Below are 26,730 nucleotides of genomic sequence, written 5' to 3' on the forward strand. Positions count from 1 at the left end.
GCTAATCTTGAACAGGTAGAAAAGAAAGTTATATTTATCAGCACGGAGTGTGGGAACAAGATACCCGGCACTCTGGGCTGCTAATTATGCACATCCCCGCACCTTTTCCGTGACGTCACCCCGCTCTCCCCTGCTCCTATGTAAAGTGTCTTTTTTTAAGGTACATTTTCATTTGACCTAAATGACTGTTGCAGTACATGAGAGCTTGCACAATGAAGGGTATAAGAATAAATAATATATAGGTTGTAAGAATAAATAAATAAATGATGCTAATGCATGAATCAGTCACTTGCTGCCATCTTATATACAGAGTCCAAGGTGAGTAGGACTGCAGAGTAGACTATTTAATTGTACCGTATTTTTTGGACTACAAGGCACATAAAAAATCCTTTGATTTTCTCAAAAATCAAAGGTGCGCCTTGTAGTCCAGTGCGCCTTATATATGAACCATAATTACAGACAACAGCTGCCTTGAACTGTGCACAGGTCTGCCACCTGCTGGTCATTTATCCTTATAATCAGGTGCGCATTATAGTCTGGTGCGCCTTATATATGAACCTCGACATTTTAGCAGGCATTTATTGATGATGCGCCTTATAGTCCGAAAAATATGGTAATTGTGCTAGCACTTGATTCAATGGCAGGTAGGAGTAGACAGAGTTGTCGAAGAGAGTCAAAGTTACATGCAGTTAGGGAATGTGAGACGTCTTCCTATGGGTTTTAGAGCATTTGAAGCTTTCTTAGTTGAGCATAAATCTGATAGTCTGGGGTAGGGTATTTCATAGAATTGATTCAGCTAGGGAGAATTCTTGGAAATGTGAGAGGGAGGCTTGAATTAAAGAAGAGAATAATATCAGATTCCTGGAAGATCAAAGAGGGCTTGGTGATAGAAATGAGATGATAGAGATAAGGGAAGAGAGGTAGGGAGGTACAACTTTGTGGAGAGCTTGTTGTTTTCTTGTAGCTAGATATGAGATAGATACATACATTCATAGATATGTGAAGATAAATAGACAGATAGATAGATAGGATACACATGGATGGATGGATGGATAGATAGATAGATAGATAGGTAGATAGATAGGTAGGTAGATAGATAGATAGATAGGATACACATGGATGGATGGATAGATAGATAGATAGATAGATAGATAGATAGATGGATAGATGGATAGATGGATAGATAGATAGATACTCTAGATGTTAGCCATAGATGATCATGATATCATGAATTGGAATTAAATGTCAACCAATTTAAAGAGGAGACTAAAAAGTAGGTTAGATTGCTGTTGCTAGGGAACAGAAACAGCTCTCAGACAACTGTTCAAGCAAAAAGAACATGAACAATTGTGGTTCTGCCAAGATGGTATTTAAATCCTAAAAAGACACTATGGAAAATGCTATTCGGCTTGTCAGTAATTCAGATCTTTTTGTTTTAACCACACTTTTGATAACATACATGCTTCTTTGTGCTTTCTTAGTTGGTAAAAAAGAAACTTTAGAGTGAAAGTCCACCTTTTAACACTATGTTCCTTGTGGAAATAGTACAAAAAGCCTTTTTTTATCACAAGCCTGCACACATGGGTGGCAAACAATGGACTACGGGTCCATTGTTTGTGACCCGATTTGCGGGTATTATGTACAGGTAGTCTTACTATTGATTTCACTATAACCTGCACTGCCTCTATAGTGGTCTTGACATTGTAGCCATCCAATTTCCACCAGTTTTTATGCCTAGTTCTCAATTGCCACCTCTAGAACAGCCTTGATTCCAAATAATCATTATTATCAATGTACTAACCATTTCCCGTCAATCTAAGATAGGTTTTGTGTCTTTGCATGGCTTCCTCTGCCTTGTGTCACCTAGATGGATTTAACCCTCATATAGAAGATGCACATTCAACCAACCACTCTTGGCACTGTTTGGTGTAACTTAGCATCAGTGGTAGAAGCTTCTAGGGCATATTTTGTGGTACTGAGTGCCAAAGCAATAACATAGGTGTTTGTAGTAATCCAAAAGAAAAAGCTTTAGTTAGTTTTAAAACAATTACAGAAACAAACAGCTCAGTCCCTACATAGAGCATTACCTCACTTCCTGAACCCTAGCTACCTTCTTGATTCAAGAAACACTGCTGAGGTCCCTCCTCAGCACTATGGCTCTCAGTGAGTCCAATCAATCAATGTCCTTTCTGGATTCCAGTCTTCTTGGAACATACCACCTCTCTCCAACAAAGTCCTCCTGCTGACTGCAGGACACAAAGCGCTGCCTTGCTATGAAGTCTTCCTCTGGAGTTGGCCCAGGATGGGAGTGATCAAGGTCCTTTTCAACACTGGCTTTGGGTCGCTCTTCCGCGACCTCTTGGTTCACACTCTTACAGCACCAACTCATTATTACGCGCACCTCATAGAAATAGCAAGCAAGATTATCGCTCACACTGTAATTCCAGGAAGCAAGATCAGGAAGTTGTGTCCAGTCACCCAAAAGTAAGTAACTGTGATATTTTTAGGGATGCAGTGAGGGGGGTGTGCTGCCTGGAGCTGAACACATCTGCTGAAATATTCTGCAACTAGATTTTATGGCGATTCTGGATGCAAAGGAGAAGACATGTTGCCTGTGAGTTACTAGATCCTACTTCTACCTGTGTCATATCAGAATTATATTGACTGACTAACTTTGTAGTGTGAGACAGCTCTCAGCTTTTGTACTTTTATATTCATACGGTCAGAGAGCCAAGTGTGACTTGTCTTTGTGGTGCAGGGACGCAAGAGAGTAGGGTTATTGTCATCAGTTCTTGTATAGGTTTTCAGCATTTTTTTATTGGTAGGTTGGTGTGGAACGCAAACGCTTAAATCCCTCACCACAGCCCCACCACCAGGTAACTCTTAAACCATTCCTAACATCCATGCCCTTAGATAATGTTGCCACAGCAGCCCCTGTACAAAAACCTAAATCTGTTAACTAGTGGAGATGGAAGAAGAAAGAGAGTGGTTTATCCTTTGTTTACTGCCCCTGCTAGTGCTTAGAAATTCTCTATCCTGAAATATATCTATGTATTAGTAGGTAAGCCCCCAAAATCAATGTCACTACTGGGCCCCAGGTACCCAAGTCCGACCCTGCTCCAAAGCTTCAAACATGCTCTTAGAACCCATCTATTTAAGCAGGCCTATCATATTGCCTAACTGCTTGCAACTTTCACTCTCTTTTTAATAACCAATTCTACATCCAAGCTACAGGTTCTGCAGTCCCATAAACCTTGGACCAGCTGAAGACCGGTTCAAGCATCAGAATTTTTATTTATTAACTTATTTTTATTCCATGCCTTTTTAAGGAAGGGCTGGAATATTATACAAGCTCTTATAACTCTTGTGTCACACCCTTCATCCTCATAGACTATAAGCTCTAGCGAGCAGGGCCCTCTTTCCTCTTGTCTCATATGACTATGTTGTTACTCTGTAATGTCTGTAATTTTATTTGTATATCTTCACCATAATTTGTAAAGCGCTACAGAATTTAATTACGCTATATAAATAAAGATTATTATTATAAAGTAGAGCTCTTAAGTGGATATTTAATTGAAGGGGCTCTGCTGTAGACATTTCATGCCTTTGCTTGTACTCAGATATACACGGTGGGGCATATTTATCAGGACCACTGACGTGGCGCACTCGCTGCAGCGGCGACTTTTCACAATTAATCTGGCATAGAATAAACGCTGCTCAGCAGCCTGCCCGGATACATCAAGAGGTGGAAGAAGGGATTATGCAGCGGCGGGCATATCATACACTGCCTATGATAAATATGCCCCGGTACGTTTCTTTTCTTTCCTCATAATGAAAAGTCCAAAGACATGGGATATATATATATATATATATAGATGTGTGTGGGGCCATAGAAAAAAGGGGTATTATAGTGACCTGTTTTCTGTAACCCCCTTCTTAGAAAGACAGATAACAGAAAAAAAGCACCTTCAGGAGGGGGCATGTGTGATCGAATTGTGATCAATTTTCTGATTTCGTGGGTACCACGATTGAATATTAGCCATAAGCACAGTATATAACTCTTTGACCATCCAGGTGGGGGCATCTTTCTATAATTCGCCTCAGGCAGCTGATGTCCGGACAAAGGAAGACCTGTGAGTGGGAATTACCCATTGCTCCGTTCCCTCTCCTATGGGTTTTGACGTTGGCGTATACAACCAGTGTAGGAGCAGAGCAGCACATGCGGTAGAAAAGAAGCTTCAGTATGGTGTAGGAGACAGAAGAGCCAGGTGAAGTGAGAATTTGTCTTTGTCTGGTCAGGAGGCTCCAGAAATTGGCTGTTCTGGAGGTCTCCAATGATTCCTTGCTCTGGGTTCTCCTAGTTTCCAGAAATTGCTGGCTCTGGGTTTCAAGCAAATGTCTACTGGCTGGTCTCCAGTATTTGTTTGCTCAGAGGTCTCTGGTATTTGCCTGCTCTGGGGGTCCCCATTATTTCTTGCAGATGGGTCCCCAGAATTTGTCTGCTCTGGTGGTCTCTGGTATTTGTCTGCTCTGGGGGTCCCCAGTATTTGCTTGCAGAGGGGTCTCCAGTATTTGTCTGCTCTGGTGGTCTCCAGTATTTGTCTGCTTGGGGTTCTCTGGTATTATTAGTCTACTATGGAGTCTACAATAGTATTTATCAAATCTGGGATTTCCAGTATTATTATATGCTGCTCTGGGGTCTCTAATATTGTTATTCACTGCTCTGGGGTCTTCATTATTAGGGTCTGTTCTGGGGACTCAAATATTATTACAATATGCTCTTATATTCTATAGACTGATAAAGTAGCATCATTATTCTCAGAAAGTAGGCATATGCCTTGCAAAGAAACACAAACACCCTGTTGTCAATGTAGTGCTAAATTAACACTATGACCCCCTTCATTGTCAGAACTGGTTCAACAGGTCAGACCCCAACCAAAATTAGATGAGGATACCCCTTTAAGTAATTTGCCTTTTCACCACTTAGGATACCAGATGGAAACATTCATTGATATTAAATTAATATTCTACAATTGCAGCAACCCACAAATGATTATTGTAATATTCAGTTGATGACATTATATATTTGATCATTAACACATTCCCTATTCTAATGACTTTGTTAGACATTATTTCTCCACAGTCTAATTTGTCCTATAGTGTACTCTAGCATCAGCAAAATTTCCTTATAGTAAAGTAACTTGTTCACTCAGCAATATACAATATATAACTGCATGCTCGTTGCCTGCTTTAATTGCCCTCATTTCATAACTATGATTTTCAGCACATATTCTGGATTATTCTCTTTAGTTATATGATTCTATAAGGAGTCATTAATCTGGAATTTTCCTAATGTAATTTTGTAATGTTCTTAGTCCTACTGTAGTTTAAGTAAAAATAAAAGTGAAAATCAGAAACTTTTTACAATATAACCTGATGAGTAGGTATATTAGACTAATACTAGGAAATTAGAAAAGTAACTTAATGTATTGATATTAACTGAAATTGTAACTGTCTTTATAAACCTCTTAAGGACCGTGTATTTAGTGCATGAAGTACCCTGAGGAAGCTGTAGCAATGTGGCGATACGCGTGGGGCAGCCCTGAAGTGCCCTCAGGAAGCCACAGCAACATGGTGATATGCATTGGGCAGCCATTGGGTTCCCTGAGGAAGTCACAGATATAAGTGGGGAAGCTACCTCCCATACACTCAAACTCCGATGATATCATTTGGTAATACTATCTATTTTCGGATTCATTTTCAAAGGTATTTTACCTGTACCTTTATTTAATCTTTAAAATGATTTTTATTGATTTTATAAAAAAAATTACAAACACAGATGCATGCACAAACACACACGCAAACATATGCATTATCTGAGACATTAGCAAGACATATACAGGCGGTCCCCTACTTAAGAACACTCGACTTACATACGACCCATAGTTACAAACGGACCTCTGGATATTGGTAATTTCTTGTACTTTAGTCCTAGGCTACAATGATCAGCTGTAACAGTTATCACAGGTGTCTGTAATGAAGCTTTATTGTTAATATTGATTCTTATGACAACCCAGCATTTTTAAAATCCAATTGTCACAGAGACCAAAAAAGTTCTGGCTGGGATTACAATGATAAAATATACAGTTCCGACTTACATACAAACTCAACTTAAGAACAAACCTACAGACCCTATCTTGTATGTAACCCGGGGACTGCCTGTATAACAGTATTAAAATAGTGCTTTACTGGAATAATACAGTATAAAAAATAAAAACCCTTTCATTAATATCACAATGTAAGATGAAGCAAAACTAAATTTTTAACCAACCATTAACATTGGGCTTACATCATCGTCAACCCCCCTTACTGAGAAGGTTATAGAGTTATTCCCGAGTGTTAGTAGTCTTTCAAGCAATCAATTTTCCCGCTAGAAGTCCCACAAACAAATTGCGAGGACTTTGGACCAAACCAAAGCAAGATATCCCCCCCCCCCCCACCGCCTTGGGTTCTGGTGACCTCAAAATTTAGATTGTCTCTCAATGCAATGCATACCCCCACTACTTTCACTTTGGCAGAGAAAATAGAGGGGAACCTAGGATGGGAAAATTTAGGATTTTTAGCCTTGGGCGAAAAGCTCACCTGGGGCCTTCTGGCCTACAAACTTTGGTAGACCTCTGGAACATTAAACAACATCCCAGTCTTGGGAGATCTCTGGGCGAGGAGATTTCTGAGGAGGCAAAATCTCTTCCTGATGTAGACCTCATAGCTCCAAAACATGTACTCCCTCTATGATACAATGCCCTTACTTACCATGTAATTTTACAGTATTTCTCAAAAAATCTGAGTTTTCATATGGTGAGCCGATTGTTTAATGCAGTGGTAAAGTAGCAATGGAGTAAAAATGTCTGAACAATCTAGAACAAAAGTCAAAACCAACTTATTACTCACATCTTTTTTTTCCAATAGTCCACCTTTCAGCAAACACCATTATCCTTAATAAATTCTCCTGCTCAAATAATATTGTTTAAATGTCATGGAGATTACTATTGATAACTGTGGAAAATGCGCGCAGTAGAATGCTTGGAATGCCATATCATCTGGTGTCTGTAGGTCTCTGAAAAGTAAGTGTTGCATTATTTATCGCATACAGGTGCACTGTATGGGTATGTAAAAGTCATAAACTGATATTTATATAGCTCTTGGCACTTCCAAGATCATTCAATGAAGCTGGCATAGTACATCCAGCCTTCCATGTGCATGGACTGAGTGTGCAATAAGTCTGGTGCACCATATTGGAATCATCTCTGCACCATATTGGAATCATCTCTAGGCAAGTACATTTCATGAACGCTACAAAATCATATGATACAGCGGGATTTTAGACAATAAACCAATAAGCAATAAACCACACAATAAACCACAGGTGTGTATTATGTGTGTGTATTATGTGTGATAACCTCTGAAACATCACGTACCACAAGCACAAATGGGGTTATTTATCATTGTTTTTTTGGCGTAAAAAAGTCTAAAAAAAAAGTTTTGGGGGACTTTTCACTGATAAAAAGTGTCACAGAACTATTTACACCTCTTCCTTAATGTGGCACATACATAGAACTACTGCTATTACAACACTGTGCAAAGCCAGATTCATGAATCTCATGGGCAGCAGAGCTCCAAAAATAGACACAGAACTGTCCCAAGAAGCTGCCCTAATAATAAGTAACCCTTAATGTTTGTGTGCATAAGGACTTACAATGTGAATAAGTGCATGTGTACATTTTTTAACTTGTACTATGGAAGAATGAACTGCATATGTCCATAACTCAAATTTTCATTCTTTTGCCTCTGCCTTTCTTCCTTTATTAAACATTTTTTTTTAATATTAAATCCACAGGCTCCACAGAAGAGATTGCACAGCCCCGGGGCACTGGCAGAAGCCTGGGCTGTCAGTGGAGGACCCCCGGTAAGTGCTGCAGGGGGAAGGGTTCCAATCCACATCAAAAGCATCTTACATGCTGTGTGTAAGGGGTTAACTCTTGCGATCGGAGGAGCCTCCGATCGCGGGAGTTACAGACTGGTGTCGGCAGGGATCTGTCACTGACAACTGGCAACTGACACCAGTTCTATACAGTGCCGGCTCTGAGCTTAAGCCCCACTCCGCGGCGGTCGTTAAGTCAATTCCCACCGAGCCATAATAGTACGTAGTAGTAATAGTCAGGATGGGTTAATGTTTAGGTATAGGTGCTTATTCTTGGTAATATTATGTTATTTTTATTCTATGGGTTTCCATAGATATGGAAGTACCTCATTTATATAGCTTTTTTAATTTTTTTCCAAAATTTAAATGTAAGTTTTATCATCACCATCTTTTCAGAGGCATAACATTTTTATTTTTTGGCTGACAAATCAGTTTTTTAGGGGTTATTTTTTACAAGAAGAGTTGTTCTTTTTACCATGTTTTTTTTTGGAGTGCGCAACTTTTTACAATACACTGCTCTACAATACTAATGTATTGTAGTGCACTGTAAACTATCTGGCAGGCTCACACATGCACACATACCCGAAAGTGGTCTGACTGACAGGAACATCGGGCAGACCTTTGGGCTGCCCTGAAGAGGATCAGATCCTGCTGTAAGTGGCACGGGGGGTCCGATCCTTAGAGGGAAGACCCTTACATGCCACGGTCACGCTTGCCAGAGGCGTGTAAGGGGTTAACATTCGTGATCGGAGCTGGCACTGATCGCGGGTGTCAGAGCACGGTGTCACCTGTGATATACAGCTGACACCTGCTGCTTATGCTTGCGGGTCCGTTCGTAAGCCGGAGACAGAAGCTGGTGCGGGAAGTATCATCATGCAAGAACGTACTATTACGCACAGGTGCGCGTAGGGGTTAAAGAAAATAAAAACGATTGTAAACATAAGTAAGAGGAATCTGATTTAAGCGTGTACCAGTTAAACAGCAGACCAGGTCAGACAGATGAATGATACAGATATGGCAGCAAGCAGGGATAGTGTACTTGCCACTGGGGTCTAGTTCACATTGCCGGCCGAGTGAATCACAGGTACAGTCAGCATTTCCTCAATCTACTAGAGAAAATCGACACAGGCGTCACAACTATAGCTTGTGATGGTTTGCCAACAAAATTACTAAATGATCAGATGTCCACCACTCGGTGTTTGCCATGGGCCATTTTTCCTAAACCAGTGTCAGACCAGTGTTTTGATCAGGCCCACCAGACCAAAATTATTCTAAAGGTCCACCCACCAATAGCCCAAGGAAAAAGACCTTAGTAGCCTTGAATTTAGGTTGTCTTCTGCTTCACTTCTGGGGTAGTACTAAGCCCACCAGAGGATCCTCAGGAACTCTGATGAGCCAATCTAACTACAACCTTCTAGAGGACAAAGCTCCCTGGCACATCAGTGTCTACTTCTGTCTAATAAATACCATATATCTACCCAGACATCAAACAAGTTTTTTTTGTTTATTTGATTTGTGTCCAAAAAGTGAAAATGTTAATTTTATGATAATTTAATTTTTTCTCGGCATACAAAATCTAACCATGATAAATGATTTTCAGGGCATTTTCCAGTTCTCTTTTGTCCTCAAAGTAGATTTCTGAACTGTTTTCATGGAACAGGTGCTAGAAACAGATGTACTTTATTCTGCAGCAACATTAAAAAGGACAGTTTGATTTATAGGTGTATTAAAATGACCCAGACAAATTGATATCAAGCCAGATTTATGCTCAGGTCATTTTGCTTCAGTTAAGGAAATTCTGCTCAAGGCATTTCCATATGTAATCTTTTCCTTGATGTTAATTTGTTTTGTTGTATAATCTCTCATATTGAGGTTTGCCAAGACTTCCAGTGGTTCAAGTTAAAAAAGCTAATTTGTAACTTAATGTTTTTGCAATATGTGTATATTCAACAGTCTACATGACATATAGAGGCCTTTTTATAAAAACCAAGTCATATTCTATCTACTGGATTAGTCGTATAGTGTACTGTATGGCAGGTGTGAATGTTTGGCCACCGAACAGAATTCCACTTCCTTCATCTTCCCTGTTTCTACTTCCATCTGCTGTGGGCACTGCTGAAGAACTCTGGTTATTATGTTTTGAGAGAATAACAAAAACAACCAGGTTGAGACGTCTTCATGCAAAATAAGTAAGATATCAATGCATTAATATTGAAATATATGTCAATTCGAGCCAGACTGAATGTAATAATTCTGCTCTCGATAAGCTCATGATGTGGTATCTCACGTAGAACTGTGGCGTTGGAGAATCCTGCTGTGTCACCACATTTCCATGGAATTTCATGGAATGTGCAGATAGCATCAGATTTGTAGTCTTGTGAATTCATTTACCACTACAGATGAAGCAGATCTACGTCATATGCACTCACCGGCCACTTTATTAGGTACACCTGTCCAACTGCTCGTTAACACTTAATTTCTAATCAGCCAATCACATGGCAGCAACTCAGTGCATTTAGGCATGTAGACATGGTCAAGACAATCTCCTGCAGTTCAAACCGAGCATCAGTATGGGGAAGAAAGGTGATTTGACTGCCTTTAAACGTGGCATGGTTGTTGGTGCCAGAAGGGCTGGTCTGAGTATTTCAGAAACTGCTGATCTACTGGGATTTTCACGCACAACCATCTCTAGGGTTTACAGAGAATGGTCTGAAAAAGAAAAAACATCCAGTGAGCGGCAGTTTTGTGGGCGGAAATGCCTTGTTGATGCCAGAGGTCAGAGGAGAATGGGCAGACTGATTTGAGCTGATAGAAAGGCAACAGTGACTCAAATCGCCACCCGTTACAACCAAGGTAGGCAGAAGAGCATCTCTGAACGTCGAACTTTGAGGCAGATGGGCTACAGCAGCAGAAGACCACACCGGGTGCCACTCCTTTCAGCTAAGAACAGGAAACTGAGGCTACAATTTGCACAAGCTCATCGAAATTGGACAGTAGAGGATTGGAAAAATGTTGCCTGGTCTGATGAGTCTCGATTTCTGCTGCGACATTCTGATGGTAGGGTCAGAATTTGGCGTCAACAACATGAAAGCATGGATCCATCCTGCCTTGTATCAACGGTTCAGGCTGGTGGTAGTGGTGTCATGGTGTGGGGAATATTTTCTTGGCACTCTTTGGGCCCCTTGGTACCAATTGAGCATCGTTGCAATGCAATGCTGACCATGTCCATCCCTTTATGACCACAATGTACCCAACATCTGATGGCTACTTTCAGCAGGATAATGCGCCATGTCATAAAGCTGGAATCATCTCAGACTGGTTTCTTGAACATGACAATGAGTTCACTGTACTCAAATGGCCTCCATAGTCACCAGATCTCAATCCAATAGAGCATCTTTGGGATGTGGTGGATCGGGAGATTCGCCTCATGGATGTGCAGCCGACAAATCTGCGGCAACTGTGTGATGCCATCATGTCAATATGGACCAAAATCTCTGATGAATGCTTCCAGCACCTTGTTGAATCTATGCCACGAAGAATTGAGGCAGTTCTGAAGGCAAAAGGGGGTCCAACCCGTTACTAGCATGGTGTACCTAATAAAGTGGCCGGTGAGTGTAGTGTGATGCAGAAATTCATAATTGATGTTAGAGCAGCTCCGTATGACATTCCTGATGCACATCCAGTGGAGTGAATCTGTTACACCACTGTAGTAGAATGGGCATTGGACTAGCGCCAGCATGCGACAAAAGCAAAAGGGAGGTGGGGCAGACAAACATGTGTGATTGCTGGGGGGCCCAGTGTTATAACCACCACTGATCAGCAAAATATCCTTCATACTGTGCATATGAGATCATTTAAAAAAAAAATCCTTTGCAAAATAGAACCAAAACCTTCAAACTGTTCTAAGATACCTGATATCGACAACAAGCACTGTCACTCCAATATCAATGGAGAAGATATTTCATAAAGCACAGTAAAAGGAAGCTCTCTCTGAGAACTTTATAAAAGCAGGTATTTTATCAATGAGCAGATGTTATTTCGGTTCACAGATCCATATATAATATTTTTTTGCCATCATGTGGACAGTTTTGAGAATTACATGTTCAATGAGCTGCAAAGATACACACATACATTATAACTGCTATTTTATCTTTCTGACTATAGAAGCAAGAGTAGATTTCCCATCTCAAACACTTATGGTATCAGAGGTGAAGCTGAATGCTCATGGGTCCTGTTTCAAGAGTTTATCTTTGGTCTACCCATCCATGTTCCCTTTGCTATATTATGTTCACTACACATTATGATGTTAATCTAAAAAAAACACCCTCCCCTTCAATCCACAAACTATGACATCATATAACTGATGAAACCCCAATATGTTCCTATCATCCTTCCTCAGGAAGGCAGACTTGGCTCACTCACAACAGATGGTTGGTCAGTGACTACATTACTAATCAGAAACAGGCCGAAGTGGCATCTAGTAATGGCAATCTACTAACTCACAGCTGACCCATTTTTACCATTGGGTACTTGCCTTTATGATAACTTCTCCTAGTCATGAATTACAGTAGCATTGCAAAATGTGCCACTTATTTGTCCGCGCCTTGCTTTTGCAGCTCTTCTCCACACTATGTTCCTAACAATACTGAAGTTACTTACAGTAAAGTGTATCACTTTAAACTTATAAATAAAAAATGCCACTTGTACCCAAATATATATCCCAAATGGAATGGCATGAAGGGGGCTGTGCTGAAGCAGGTTACAGCGCAATTCTAGAATTGTAAAATATCCAACGTATATATGCCTGCAACCTTCTGATATATCCATCGTGGTGGAGGGGTGGGGCTCAATTATACGTTGGTGCACAATGTGCCAGTATATTATAAATTTTCCTCAATGAATATATGGACTAGGGAAGCAATATCTTAAAATCCACTACATTACTGGCCCTATGTCCAAAAATGTAACTACCATAATACTGCTCCTATGTCCAAGAGTATGACTACTAAAATACTGCCTAGTGTTGAACTGGGGTGCCTAGGGCCCACAAGTGAAATTGATTCTGGTGGCCCACCCTACTGCTAAATAGAAATATTGGGGGGATTTATCAATCCTTGATAAAATTACAATTGACTACTTCCCTCCTTACACTACCTCTATGCTAAGTGGGTGAGGCTGTGTGTGCAGACTACCTGTATTATAAGGTTAAAGGGGTTGTCTGACTAGTTCAAAAACATTGCTGGTGGGCTGTGTAGGGCTGATAAAAACAATAAACCCTTATTTACCTCCTCTGGTGTTCCCAGTCTCCTGCACCAGTCTGTGGGAGCCATGCCCATCAGTTAGTTTGCTACAGTGCTGCGACATAGCGACGGGTGGTTGTGCCAGACCAGCGAAAGCTGTTGAAGATAAGGTGCCGTGCCCTCTGAATATACAAAATTGCCAATATTGCAATATGGCAACAGAGGACATTAACCCCTTAACGCTGAAGCCACTTTTCACCTTCCTGACACGGACCATTTTTTAAAATCTGACATGTGTCTATTTAAGTGGTTATAACTTTGGAACGCTTTAACATATCCAGTTGATTTTGAGATTGTTTTTTCGTGACACATTGTACTTCATGCTGGTTGAGAAATTTAATAAATATATTTAGTGTTTATTTATGAAATAAATGGAAATTTGGCAAAAATTTTGAAAAAAACAATGTTTTCCAAATTCAAAATTTTCTACTTTTTGGAAAGTTGGTCATATCACTAAAATAACTTGATAACTAACATTTTCCATATGTCTGCTTTAACTTGGCATCATTTTTCAAACATCTTTTCCTTTATTTTGGATGTTAGGAGGCTTATAACTTTAGGTGCAATTTTTTCAGATTTTCACGAAAATCATCAAAACCTACTTTTGGAGGGTCAATTTAGTTAGAAGTGACTTTATAAGGCCCACATGACAGAAACCCCCCACAAATGACACCATTTTAGAAACTACACCCCTCAAAATATTCAAAACAACCTTTGGGAATTTTGTTAACCCTTTGAGCGTTTCATGAGCGTGAAAGATAAATGAAAGTGAAATTAGAGAAATGTAATTTTATCTTACTATAGATTCATTGAACACTAAAATTTGCACCTTCACAATGGGTTAAAAAGGAAAATGCATTTTACAATGTTGAGGGCAATTCCTCTTGAGTATGCCAACACCCATTTTGTCACTGTACCCTGCTGTACGGGCACAGGGGGGCACCTGGAAGGGAAAGAGCGTTGTTTCGTTTTTGCAGGGTAAATATGGCTGAAAAAGTTTACATGTGTCAGGATGCATTTGGAGAGCCATAGTGGTACCAAAACAGAGGAAAGCCCCAATATGAGACACCATTTTGGAAAGTACACCCCTTGGAGAGTTTAGCAACTTGTAATTTGTGTATTTTCCCCAACAGGTGTTTGATTCAATTAGGCCCCAAAAGGGAAAAAAGGTGAAAATTTTCTCAAAAAAGTCACTTTTACCCCAAATTTTTGTAAGCCACAAGGGATAAAAGATGAAACAACCCCATAAATGTGTAAAAATATTTCTCCTAAGCACAGAACTGCACCACTTTTGCATATAAAGTGTTGTATGGGTGCACAGTAGGGCTCAGAAGGGAAAGAGGGGCTTTGGCCTTTTAGAAGCCAGATTTGACAATCATCCTTTACATGTGTCAGGATGCATTTGGAGAGCCCTAGTGGTACCAAAACAGAGGGGAACCCCAACAAGTGTCACCATTTTGGAAAGTTCACCCTTTGGAGAATTCAGAAAGGTGTAATATGTGTATTTACCCCTACAGGTGTTTGCTTCAATTAGGTCCCTAAAAGGAAAAAGGTGAACATTTTCCCAAAAAAGTCACTTTTACGGCTAATTTTTGTATCCCATAAGGCATTAAAGATGAAACAACCCCAAAAAATGTGTACTAGCATTTCTCCCGAGTATAAAATTGCCCCACACATGCAAATAAAATGTTGTATGGGTACGCAGTGAAGCTCAGAAGGGAAAGAGGGGCGTTGGCCTTTTAGAAGCCAAATTTGACAGACATCCTTTACATTTAGAGAGCCGTAGTGGTACCAAAACAGAGGGGAACCCCAACAAGTGTCACCATTTTGAAAAGCACACCCCTTAGAGAATTTAGCAAGGTGTAATATGTGTATTTGTCTGTAAAGGTGTTTGATTTAATTAGGACTTAAATAGATAAAAGGTGAACATTTTCTTATAAAGGTCATTTTACTCCTAATTTTATATAGCCACAAGGGATAAAAAAATGTAATAACCCCCCAAAATGTGTAAACCTATTTCTCTCGAGTGTAGAAGTACCCCACATGTGTATATAAAATGTTGTATGGGCGCACAGTAAAAGGAAAGGGGAATGTTTGCCTTTTAGAAGCCAAATTTGACAGAAATGTTTGACATGCATTTGGAGAACCCTAGTGGTATAAAACAGATAAGAATCCGAAAAGTGACCCTAATCTTTGAATGCACACCCCTTAGAGAATTTTGCAATGTGTAATATATGTATTTGCCCCTACAGGTGAATGATCCAATTAGGCCCGAATCATTAAAAAGGTGAAAATTTTCCTATAAATGTCACTTTACCCCTAATTTATGTAAGCCACAAGGGATAATATATTAAATAACCCCAAAAAAGGTGTAAAACTATTTCTCCCGAGTGTAGAAGTACCCCACATGTGCATATAAAATACTTTATGGGCGCACAGTAGAGGAAAAGAGGGATGTTTGTCTTTTAGAGGCCAAATTTGTAAGAAATCCGTCACATGTGTCAGGATACATTTGGAGAGCCGTAGTGGTACCAAAACAGAGGAAAACCCGAAAAGTGACCATAATTGTTGAATGTACACCCCTTGGGGAATTTAGCAAGGTGTAATATGTGGTGTAGGGTAATACACGTGGTGAAATGAGCATTTTGAACATATAGGTGGTTTCCAAATATGATGTGCAATGGAGTCCAAGATGGAAATTGCAATTATTTCTGGAAAGTTCAGTGCCCGTTATGTGGCGCCCCTTATGAAATAATGGAGGGTTATAGGGAGCAACGGGACATAACAGTTGTTACAATTATTCATTTTACCGAAATTAATTCACAACAGGTTGGGCGTAAATTGTGAATGTCTAGTGTATAAGGAGGTAGAATATACCAGGGGACCAACTAAACTTTTGTCACTCTGGAGGTGTCGCAGGTCTCTAAGTAGTATGTAGTGTCCATCCTAACTTCTCTTTTGGAACAGACTCTTTATTGAGTCCTACCATTAGAAGCAGCAGAATTCACCGGGAAAATGCTGTCCTGGCAAAACACAGGAACATCTAAACCAGAGGTACTGGGGCCCCGTCCTTCTTGTCCCAATATTAGTTTCCTAATATCTTCCTCTTGAAAACAGAGAAATGATACGGCAGGACCTGCACATTGGAACAGCTCGTAAGAGTTGTACAGCGTAATCTGTACAATGTGCATGGCCAGCACTTTTGTACCATATCTTGGTTTTTCGTAGGGAAATTATCGCCAAGTGTTGCTCTTATTCACCCTAGCGATGCCCATTGTGACGAATATTGCTGCTTTTGGCTGGACCATATCGACCAGCAAATAGCGGCAAACATGGACAGAGGGGGGCAACAAAACCCCTCTGGACCGCAAGGCACAATTGGTGGCTGTCAGGAACAGCCGCCACCCTGCCCTGATCACTGTGTCTACAGACATAGTGACCGGTATTACTGACGTCATAAGTAAATTCGCTGCTATTGGCTCGTCTGAATCGATGAGCCAATAGCAGCGATAATAAACTGGGGGTGTGTGGGGGGGACGTAACCCTTCTGGTCCATGGGGCAGGATGGATGGCTGTCAGGAACAGCCGCCGTCTTACCCCGATCAGTGAACAGCCGCCGTCTTACCCTGACCGGTGTTGGAAAGTCACTACCCGCCGCACCGTTCTATAACAACGCTCGTTGGGAATAGGCTATACAATCTTTATTTATTTTTTTAAGCAATTTAGACAAATAAGGGCTTATTTTTTGCGAGACGAGATGCACTGTAAAAAAACCCTTAATTTTAGTGGGTTTTTAGTTTATTGAAGAAATTTTATTAACTTTTTACGTGTGGAGGAAAATAAAATCATCAATTCTTGTTTTGGATTTTTAGCATTTTTTTGGGGGGTTGTTCACTGTAGCATAACAATAATATATTATCTTTATTCTACGGATCACTACGAATACGGTGATACCTCATTTATATAGTTTTATTTATATTTGTCCAATTTTATTGAAGGAAAACTAGAATAGAAAAAATTTCATTTGTTTTAGTATTGCCATTTTTATAGTGGCATAATTATAGTATTTTTTGGTTTACGGAGCTGGTTGTAAGCTTATTTTTTGCGTGACAAGTTGCTCTTTTTATCGGTATCATTTTGGTGCTTGTAACTTTTTCGGATCACTTTTTAGAACATTTTTTGTAAAGCAATTTGATAAAAAGTTTTAATTTTTGGCACGTTTTTGGGTTTTTTTTTTTACCACGTTCATCGAGCGTGTCCAATTATGATTAGGGTTTATTGTACAGATTGTTACGGACGCGGCGATACCAAATAAGTGGGGTTTTTTCGTGATTTAGTGTTTTTTATACTTTATTACTTGTGTAAAGGGAAATGTGGTGTTTGGGGGGACTTTCACTTTCTTTTATTATTTATTTTTACTGTAAAAAACCTTTATTTATTTATTTTTCCTTTTTTTACAGGTAATGACATCTAAGCTTGAACAAGTGATCTTCTGATCACTTGTTCAAGCTTTTTTTTACAGGTTACACAGTGCAATACAGATGTATTGCACTGTGTAATGTAAGACACTGAGCATGCTGCGCATGCCCAGTGTCTTACAGCCGGGTCCTGCCAGGAGGCACGGACCCGGCACCGAGAGGAGGATCGCGCAGCCCCGGGCACCGGCAGTCCCGGGGCTGCGATCGGAGGAGCGGACCCCCCCGGTAAGCGCCGCGGGGGGGTCCGATTCGCATTTAAATAGGTTTAAATGCCTCTGACACGGCGCGGTCAGCGCGACCGCGGCGTGTTAGGGGTTAACACCCGCGATCGGAGAAATCTCCGATCGCGGGTGTTAGAGGCGGGTGTCAGCTATAACATATAGCCGACACCCGCAGCTTCTGGCCCCGGCTCCGTTCAGGAGCCGGGGCCAGAAGCTTGACGTAATAGTACTGCATTTTGCGGGAACGCACCTCCCGCGATGCAGTACTATTACGTCAAATGTCGGGAAGGGGTTAACAGGGCCGCCGATAGGGCAGTACAACTGGTACTGCCCTATGGGGCCCGGACTCTAAGACACTAGGGGGGGCCCACAGGGCCGCATCTGCCATGAGGCGAGATGAAAATCTCGCCTCGGGCGGCAGAATGCGGCCCTCTTTAAAAGCGGCATTTTGCAGCTCCAATCTGGGCGATTCGGGCGCCCGCTGGCGCCCGAATCTCCCTTCAGATAAATCGCACCTGTCTCTTTAAGAAACAGGTGCGATTTACATGCGGAGCGGCGCAGCGCCTTTACGGCTGCTGGCGTCGCTCCGTACAGTGCAGTGACACAGGCGGCTGATGATGACGTAACGCGCCTGTGTCACTCAGCCAGAAGAGCCGCTGCCAGAAGAGCCGCGTGAATATGGGAGCCGCGCGCCGTGGGAGCACCCTGCCGTGAGGTAAGTACAAGTTTTATTATTTTTATTGTCCAATTATTAATTAAATATATATATTAGGGGGCGATTACTACTGTAACGGGGGGGGGGGGGGGGTTTGTCTTCGATATATACTTTTTTACTAGGGAGGCTGTGTATAGTTATAAGGGGCCAGATCCCATTTTTCCTGGGGGGGGGGGGGTTGTATATATTTATATGAGGGGCCAAATTCTTATTACACTGGGGGGGGGTGTATATATTTATATGGGGGGCCAAATTCTTATTACACTGGGGGGGGCTGTATATATTTATATGGGGGGCCAAATTCTTATTACACTGGGGGGGGGGCTGTATATATTTATATGGGGGGGCCAGATTCTGTTTATTCTAGGGGGGCTGTATATATTTATATGGGGCCAGATTCTGTTTATTCTAGGGGGGCTGTATATATTTATATGGGGGGCCAGATTCTGTTTATTCTGGGGGGCTGTATATATTTATATGGGGGGCCAGATTCTGTTTATTCTGGGGGGCTGTATATATTTATATGGGGGTCCATACTCTGTTTATTCTGGGGGGCTGTATATATTTATATCGGGGGCCATACTCTGTTTATTCTGGGGGGCTGTATATATTTATATCGGGGGCCATACTCTGTTTATTCTGGGGGGCTGTATATATTTATATGGGACCAGATTCTGTTTATTCTTGGGGGGGGGGTATATATTTATATGGGGCCAGATTCTGTTTATTCTGGGGGGGCTGTATATATTTATATGGGGCTGGATACTGTTTATACTGGGGGGCCTATAAAAATAAATTATATATATATATTCATTAGGAGGTGCTATATATTTACTTCAATCAGGGTAGTACTCTATATAAATTCACATGTAACATAATAACTGGGTGGGATATATTATTCATAAGATACAATAGATTACTTTGCATCATGTAAACCAAATATTGGGGGGGGGTCTGTATTAATAAATTAGGGGTGTTGTATATTGATTGGTGCTGTACATGCTATAATTCCAGTAGAATATTTATATATAATGAGGGGATGTGTTCTATGTGGGGTAGCGTGCGGTCACTTGTGTTGTGAGGGTTATTTAGGAGCGCAGTGTTGTTATCCAGGAGACTTTATACTGTAAGTGACTGTGGTATTTTTAGGGACGCCGGGTGGAGATGCTGCACGGAGCTGAAGATATCCAGCTGTGAATTCACCTGTGATACGTCATGGATTGGAGAACCCGGAATAAAGTCCTCCTGATGGAAGAGATTGTCATCTATAAGGTACTAGATGCCACTAATGACTCCCAGATCCTGTAGTCAGTCACACAGTGTCAGGGAGCTGTCTGTAGGGATGTTAATTGTTAGTAAAGTTTTCAGCATTTTCTGAACAGGTAGCGGAGGGGGGGGGCAGCATTTTAATATTCGCCTCAGGCAGCAAATATGCTAGAATCGGCCCTGGGGGGGGGGGGGGTGCGCAGTGCGCTGCGTACAGTTCTTTCATGCTTACCCTGCCGCCAGCGTCGCGTCGGTCTCTGCGCGCTTCCTCCTGGGCTGGCTGTGTGATCCCGCGAGATCCAGTGCTGGGTCACAGCCTGGTCTCGCGGGATCACACACTGTCTGCAGGAGAAGAAGGCGCGCGCAAGAGAACGAGAAGAAGACCGGAGCAGCCTTTTCCTTTTTGTAAATATATTTTGTGGCTGGGGCCCCGGGGGGGGGGGGGGGTTGTGGATAGGTCTGATGGGGGCAGAAACGGCTGACCTGAGGTCTGATGGATAGGGGCAGAAACGGCTGACCTGAGGTCTGATGGGGGCAGAAATGGCAGACTTGAGGTCTGATGGATAGGGGCAGAAATGGCTGACCTGAGGTCTGATGGATAGGGGCAGAAATGGCTGACCTGAGGTCTGATGGGGCACATTAAGCTGACCTGAGGTCTGATGGGGCACATTAAGCTGACCTGAGGTCTGATGGGGGCACAAGACGCTATTTGAGGTCTGATGGGGGCACGATACGCCGACCTGAGGTCTGATTAGGCCACGAGACGCCGATCCCTGTACTGTGACATCACTGTGTTTATTATCCCTGTACAGTGACATCTCTGTGCTTATTATGTCTGTACTGTGACATCACTGTGCTTATTATGTCTGTACTGTGACATCACTGTGTTATTTTTATAGTGTGGTACATGAGTATTTTGTCTTTATATATATCCCTTGTTTAAAGGGAATCGAGCACCAGGTGCACAGCATAGTACCTGAAGGTATCATGCTATGCACCTGATGACCCTGACTTCAGCACTGTAAGTTCCATCAAAATGGCCTCTATGGTTATCCTTTAATGCTTTTATAAAGAATTATGTTAATTACCAGCTTAGGAGCAGTGGGAGTGCTCCAGTGCACCTAAGGGCTCCTTATGTCACCCAGCGGCCAGTCCTGCGGACTGCGGTGATCCGAAATCCCGATACCTGTGCCTGCTCAGCAGCCTCTGTGAATCAGTGTGCAGGTGCAGGGACTTTAGGTTTCCTTGGGGCATGCAATGAACGCTCCTTCTTTTCCTTCCCATTGGTTCTGAGGAAATATGAAGTCCTGACCCTTATGCAGTGATTCACAGAGGTTGCTGAGCAGGCACAGGTACCAGGACTTCAGATTACCTCAGGACTGGTGGCAGGGTGACGTAAAGAGCCCTTAGGTGCACTGGAGCACCCCCACTGGTAATTAACACAATTCTTTATTAAAACATTAAAAGATAGTGGCGGCCCTAGCAATTGCACTTTATAATGTTATATTTGTTATATGTTGTCTGTTAAACACTTTTATATGTTTACTGTTCACCATGCTTTAGTTTTTGATGCCATATTTGCACTATAATAAATATACTTGACCAAAAGTATGACTCCTATTGGCAATCTACCAGAAGAGTGTGCCTTGTCGTAGCAACAGGCCTCAAACCCTGTTTGTGAAAGGTCACTGCGGGGGGCAGGAGGCTTGTTTGGTTTTGGGGTGTGTTGGGGCCCAGACACTTTTGCTGTATGGGGCCCCGAATTTCCTGATGGCTGCCCTGGGGGTTAATACTGTTGAAAGAGCAGAAATCCAGATTATGATTAAAGCTTGCCCCCAAGCACATAGAATACTGGGGCTGGGAGAAGGAGCTCCAATGAGGATCCAAGTCTCTCAGCACCTTCTCACTCTTCCTGCAGTCCCAGGTAACCCAGAATGTGTTGCCTAAACCCTTTGCCAACAAAGCCACTTTTAACCTTCCTGGCACGGCCCATTTTTTCTAATCTGCCATGTATCAGTTATACGTGGTTATAACTTTGGAACGCTTTAACATATCCAAGTGATTGTGAAATAGTTTTCTAGTGACACTTTGTACTTCATATTAGTTGGAAAATTTTGGTGGTATGTTTTGCGTTTATTTATGCAAAAAAGGATATTTGCTGAAAATGTTAAAAACTTTTCGATTTTGGAAATTCAAAATGTTCTACTTTTTTGACACATTGTTACAACAGCAAAAAAAAAAAACTTGATAACTAACAATTACCAAATTTCTACTTTATGTTGACATGGATATTTATGTATCCTCTCATTTTTGCAAGATGTTACGGGGCTTTGAACTCTAGGTGCAATTTTCTCATATTTTTTTAATTAAAAATGCAAAATCATGCTTTTGAGGGACCTGCTCAGCTTTCAAGTCACTTTGAGAGGCCTAAATAATAGTATTCATTGTCATTTTTTAGAGGACATTTAGGGGTGGTACATAGCTCCCAACCGTCCCGATTTTGACGGGACTTTCCCGTTTTTCGTACCTCTGCCCCGCGTCACGGGCAGCTATGATATTGTCACGGATTCTCCCCCCAAGTCCCGGCGCTGTGTCCGCATAGTAAATACTTTGAAAGTCTGAACTCACAGTACAGAATGGCTTCTACAGACATCGGGAGGGAATCCTTTTCAGAGAAGTGTCGGGCTTAGCGGAGAGAGCAGGGACCACGTCATCAGCTCAGATCAGCATCTGTCCATATATGGTCTCTGCATCTCCTAGGGTTCCCCAGAGCAGACATCGGGAGGGAATCCTTTTCAGAGAAGTGTCGGCTTGGCAGAGAGAGCAGGGACCACGTCATCAGCTCAGATCAGCATCTGTCCATATATGGTCTCCAGGGCTTCCCCAGACACAAGCTCTTTATATAATTAAATTACATAAAGTTTTGGCCAGGCTGAGATTCGAACCTGGGACCCTGTGCACCATAGACAGGAGCTTAACTAACTGAGCTATAAGCCCAGTGATACAGAGCTGAGGATTTCTGGTAACTAAGAAGTGTTATCTGCCACTGTTACACTGTGACACAGACTAATGCACTGATATATAGAGAGGGATCTTCTCAGAGATTATTATTGTAATTATTGAGACTATTATTATTATTATTATTATAAATTAGGGTAGTGACGTCACTAGGGGCGTCACTAGGCCGGTGCCCCGGATCTCCCTGGGTCCGGAGGACATTAGCCCCACTGCCCGGGCATCCTCCTCACTCTCTTCACGATCCTAGTGTTCACTGCTTTCCCTGCAGGACCTGTGATGATGTCACGATCACATGACCTGCAGGGGGAAGCAGTGCACGGAGCTGCAGGAGTGAGGTGAGAGGGAGAACAGAGGAAAATCTATATGGGCACATAACAGGGGGATCTATATGGGCACATAACAAAAGGATCTATATGGGCACATAACAGAGGGATCTGTGTGGGGCACATAACAAGGGGATCTGTATGGGGCACATAACAAGGGGTTCTGTGTGGGGCATATTACAGGGGGATCTGTGTGGGGCACATTATAGGGGTATCTGTGTGGGGCACAAGACAGGGGGATCTATATGGGCACATGACAGGGGGATATATATGGGCACATAACAATGGGATCTGTGTGGGGCACATTACAGGGGGATCTGTATGATGCACATAACAAGGGGATCTGTGTGGGGCACATAACAGGGGGATCTGTGTGGGGCACATAACAGGGGGATCTGTGTGGCACATTACAGGGGGATCTGTATGATGCACATAACAAGGGGATCTGTGTGGGGCACATAACAGGGGGATCTGTATGGGGCACATAACAGGGGGATCTATATGGGCACATTAAATTAATGCTAAACACCGGTTGCTCGTTCCCGATCGCAGGCGTTGCAAACACAAACGCAGACAAAACGGCACGTGTACCACCACGCTTAGGGTGATGGCACACATGCTGTTTTGAACGTGTTTTTGGCCCGTTTTTAAGCAATCCGTTTTGGAAACACATCCATTTTTGACAGGTTTAATTGATTATCTAAATTCAAACTGGTCAAAAATATAAAAACATTTTTGACGGGCTGCTTAAAAAGGGCCAAAAACGCGTTCAAAACGCCACCTGTGCCATCACCCTTAAAGTATTTTGGGACAGTGTTAGGGGCGATCGTTGGGCAGAGACCCCCTAACCGTGGCATTTAGCGGGATAAACACCCGCCATCATTGTCCACTCCGACCGTGGGTGTTACACTGGGATGTCGGCTGTTAGTTACAGCCGACACCCCGTGTATCCCAATGCCAGCTCAGCTTCGATCTCGAGCTGAGCCGGCATTAGCTAAGAGTCGGATATATCCGCTGCTGCGCACTAATTTACTTTATTTAAATAATTTTTTTTTAAATTAAAAAGAAACTTTATTAAGTGTTTTTAAACAGATTTTCTTTTTTTCATACAGGTTAGCTTGACCAAGCGATTTAATATATACACCCACCCCCGCTTCCAATAGAAGTCCTGCCCATCACCTGCTCTATGCACTGTGGACGGGCGGGACCAGGCAGGACTTATATCGGAAAACTGATGGTAGCTGTCCTTTAACACTTTGTAGTCATCACGCCCAACACATTTATACACTGTAGCCAATCCGCATCCAGTACATTAATACAATGTAGCCAAGACCCCCCCCCCCTTCTTTCCTCCCGTACATTCATACACTGTACTCCCCAGATCCAGTGCGACAGTCCCAGATTTTAGACACTATCCCACTGTCCTCACATCAAGTAATCCTGCCATGGGGAGAATGAGGGGGAGCATAGTGAGAGCAGGGCCACAACCTGAGGGGGAGATGGTTGACACAATATGAGGGAGGGGCAGAATATGATCAGGCCACATTGTAAGGGGGAGGAGGCAGTAGCTATAACAATGGAGTAAGGGACAAGGCAAAAGACAGAACTGAGGGGAAAAAAATTCTGTGGTACCTCCACAAAACAGGCTTTATACGGTGCAGGACACACACTATTATTTGTATGGACTCCGCCTGTGAAACTCTAAAGCAAATTTATTTGTGCACATACCCTGAGGGTGCAGGCACACGCGGCGTTAACACGTGCGAATCACAGCAGCTGAGAAGAGGAGATTTTCCTGATTACATTACTGTCAACATTGCGTTAGCAAAACACACAAGTCAATGCATGTTAACGCTATATTAACATGTGTTTACATTGCAACACATGTGTAACACATGTGTTTTGTAAACATAATGTTAATTTAACAGCAATGTAATCAGGCAAATCTGCTATTATCAGCTGTTGTAACGCATTGAAAATGCATGCTTTAACGCCATGTGTGAACGCTCCCTTGTGAGGCACCAATACTATGTAGATTGGGAGGTATAATATGCAATGTCCTCTTATACTGTAATACACACATTGGCTGTGTACAATGACCCTGGTCTACAGGAAGATGGCGCCCGAGCCTCCTCCTGAGAGCAGGAAATGAGTGACCCGGAGCGCAGCCTCTAGTTCCCGGGTGCAGGGGCAGTAGAGGGCGGCATGCTGTGGATGTGTGTGCTGGTGCTTGTGGCTGGACATGTCAGCTCCTCGCTGCAGCCTCCATACACTGCAGTGTACAATGAGAGCCATGTCACAGTGGCTCCAGCCCACAATGACACCTTCCTGCTCTTCATGGAAAGCTTTGGGCAGAAGTTCCCCGCCGGCAGCCGCCTCTCCCGGGACAGATACCGCTTATTCCTGGTACTACTTCATGTCTGTGTCTCGTCAGGGCGGCAGCAGTGCAGGGCTAGTCCAGCAGGGGGCGCTCGCACTAGGAATGTGTCTATTCTATCTATATAACCTGATTATAGAGACCTATGCACTGGGGAAGTTGCTGATGCTTTCTGGTGTCCATACAATGGGTTTCCACAAGACATGTGTCACCTCTTAGACATCTTTATTTATGCCCTGTCAGACAATAATGTAGAGTAAGGAAACTCTAACTTCAAAAACTATATGAGCCACTTAAAGGGGTTGACCAGTTTCCTTATATAAATGTTATTGTTTGTATAATGAAAAGTTTATACAATTTTCCAATATACTTTTGTATGAATTCCTTATTGTTTTCTCGATCTCTGCTGGCTGTCATTATATAGGAAGCTTCTGTGTTTACTTCCAATGAATAGAAATCTGTCCCTGGTCATGTGATGTCACACAGGTGCACGGCTCTTATAACACACTGGTCTCTGGCTGCGTTCACATGTGGCGTTTACATTGCGTTTTGAAACACAATGCAACGACAACACGTACAGGTTAATACAATGTTTAACTCGTTTCAGACTGCACGCTGACCTTGGACGTAGATGGGGCTCTTAGATGCCCCAAATACAGGGGAAAACTTGTAAAAGAAAAAAAAAAACTGGTGACCCACTGGTATCTTTTATTCATAAAAATATTAATAAAATATATTCACATTTTCACATATAATATAAAAAATTGACCCCCGCTACACTAATTGTTAAGTTTTAACTCTCACTATGTGTCATGAAAAAAATTACACAAAAATTATGAAGGTAGCATGCATGACAAAAAAGTTGTGCCCCTTCCACAACTACCCATGAAAATTTGTTAAAAATGCCCACATCCATTGGCGTAACAAAAGCTGTAGCGGCTGCTACGGGGCTCGCACTGCAGAGGGGCCCCGGACGGACAGCAGTATCGAAATTTGTTAAGGCTGTTCTCCCGGACCTGGACCTCTTAGCACACCTGCGTTTGCACAGCTT

The 26,730-nt window shown here is 42.2% G+C and overlaps 1 protein-coding gene across 3 annotated transcripts in view; it reads left to right on the forward strand.

The window, feature by feature from the left end:
• Positions 1–1,308: 1,308 nt before the first annotated feature.
• The window catches only part of CTSO (cathepsin O), a 45,100-nt gene continuing 19,678 nt past the window's right edge, over positions 1,309–26,730 (forward strand). The window contains exon 1 of one of the 3 annotated variants that reach the window (XM_072120769.1): positions 1,309–1,366. In XM_072120769.1, coding sequence (XP_071976870.1) covers positions 1,340–1,366 — 27 coding nt within the window. In that variant the 5' untranslated portion in view covers positions 1,309–1,339. The other 2 variants (XM_072120778.1, XM_072120762.1) reach the window with 2 other exon arrangements.

This window comes from Engystomops pustulosus, chromosome 1, assembly GCF_040894005.1.
Source record: "Engystomops pustulosus chromosome 1, aEngPut4.maternal, whole genome shotgun sequence".
In the NCBI taxonomy this organism is placed as follows: Eukaryota; Metazoa; Chordata; class Amphibia; order Anura; family Leptodactylidae; genus Engystomops; species Engystomops pustulosus.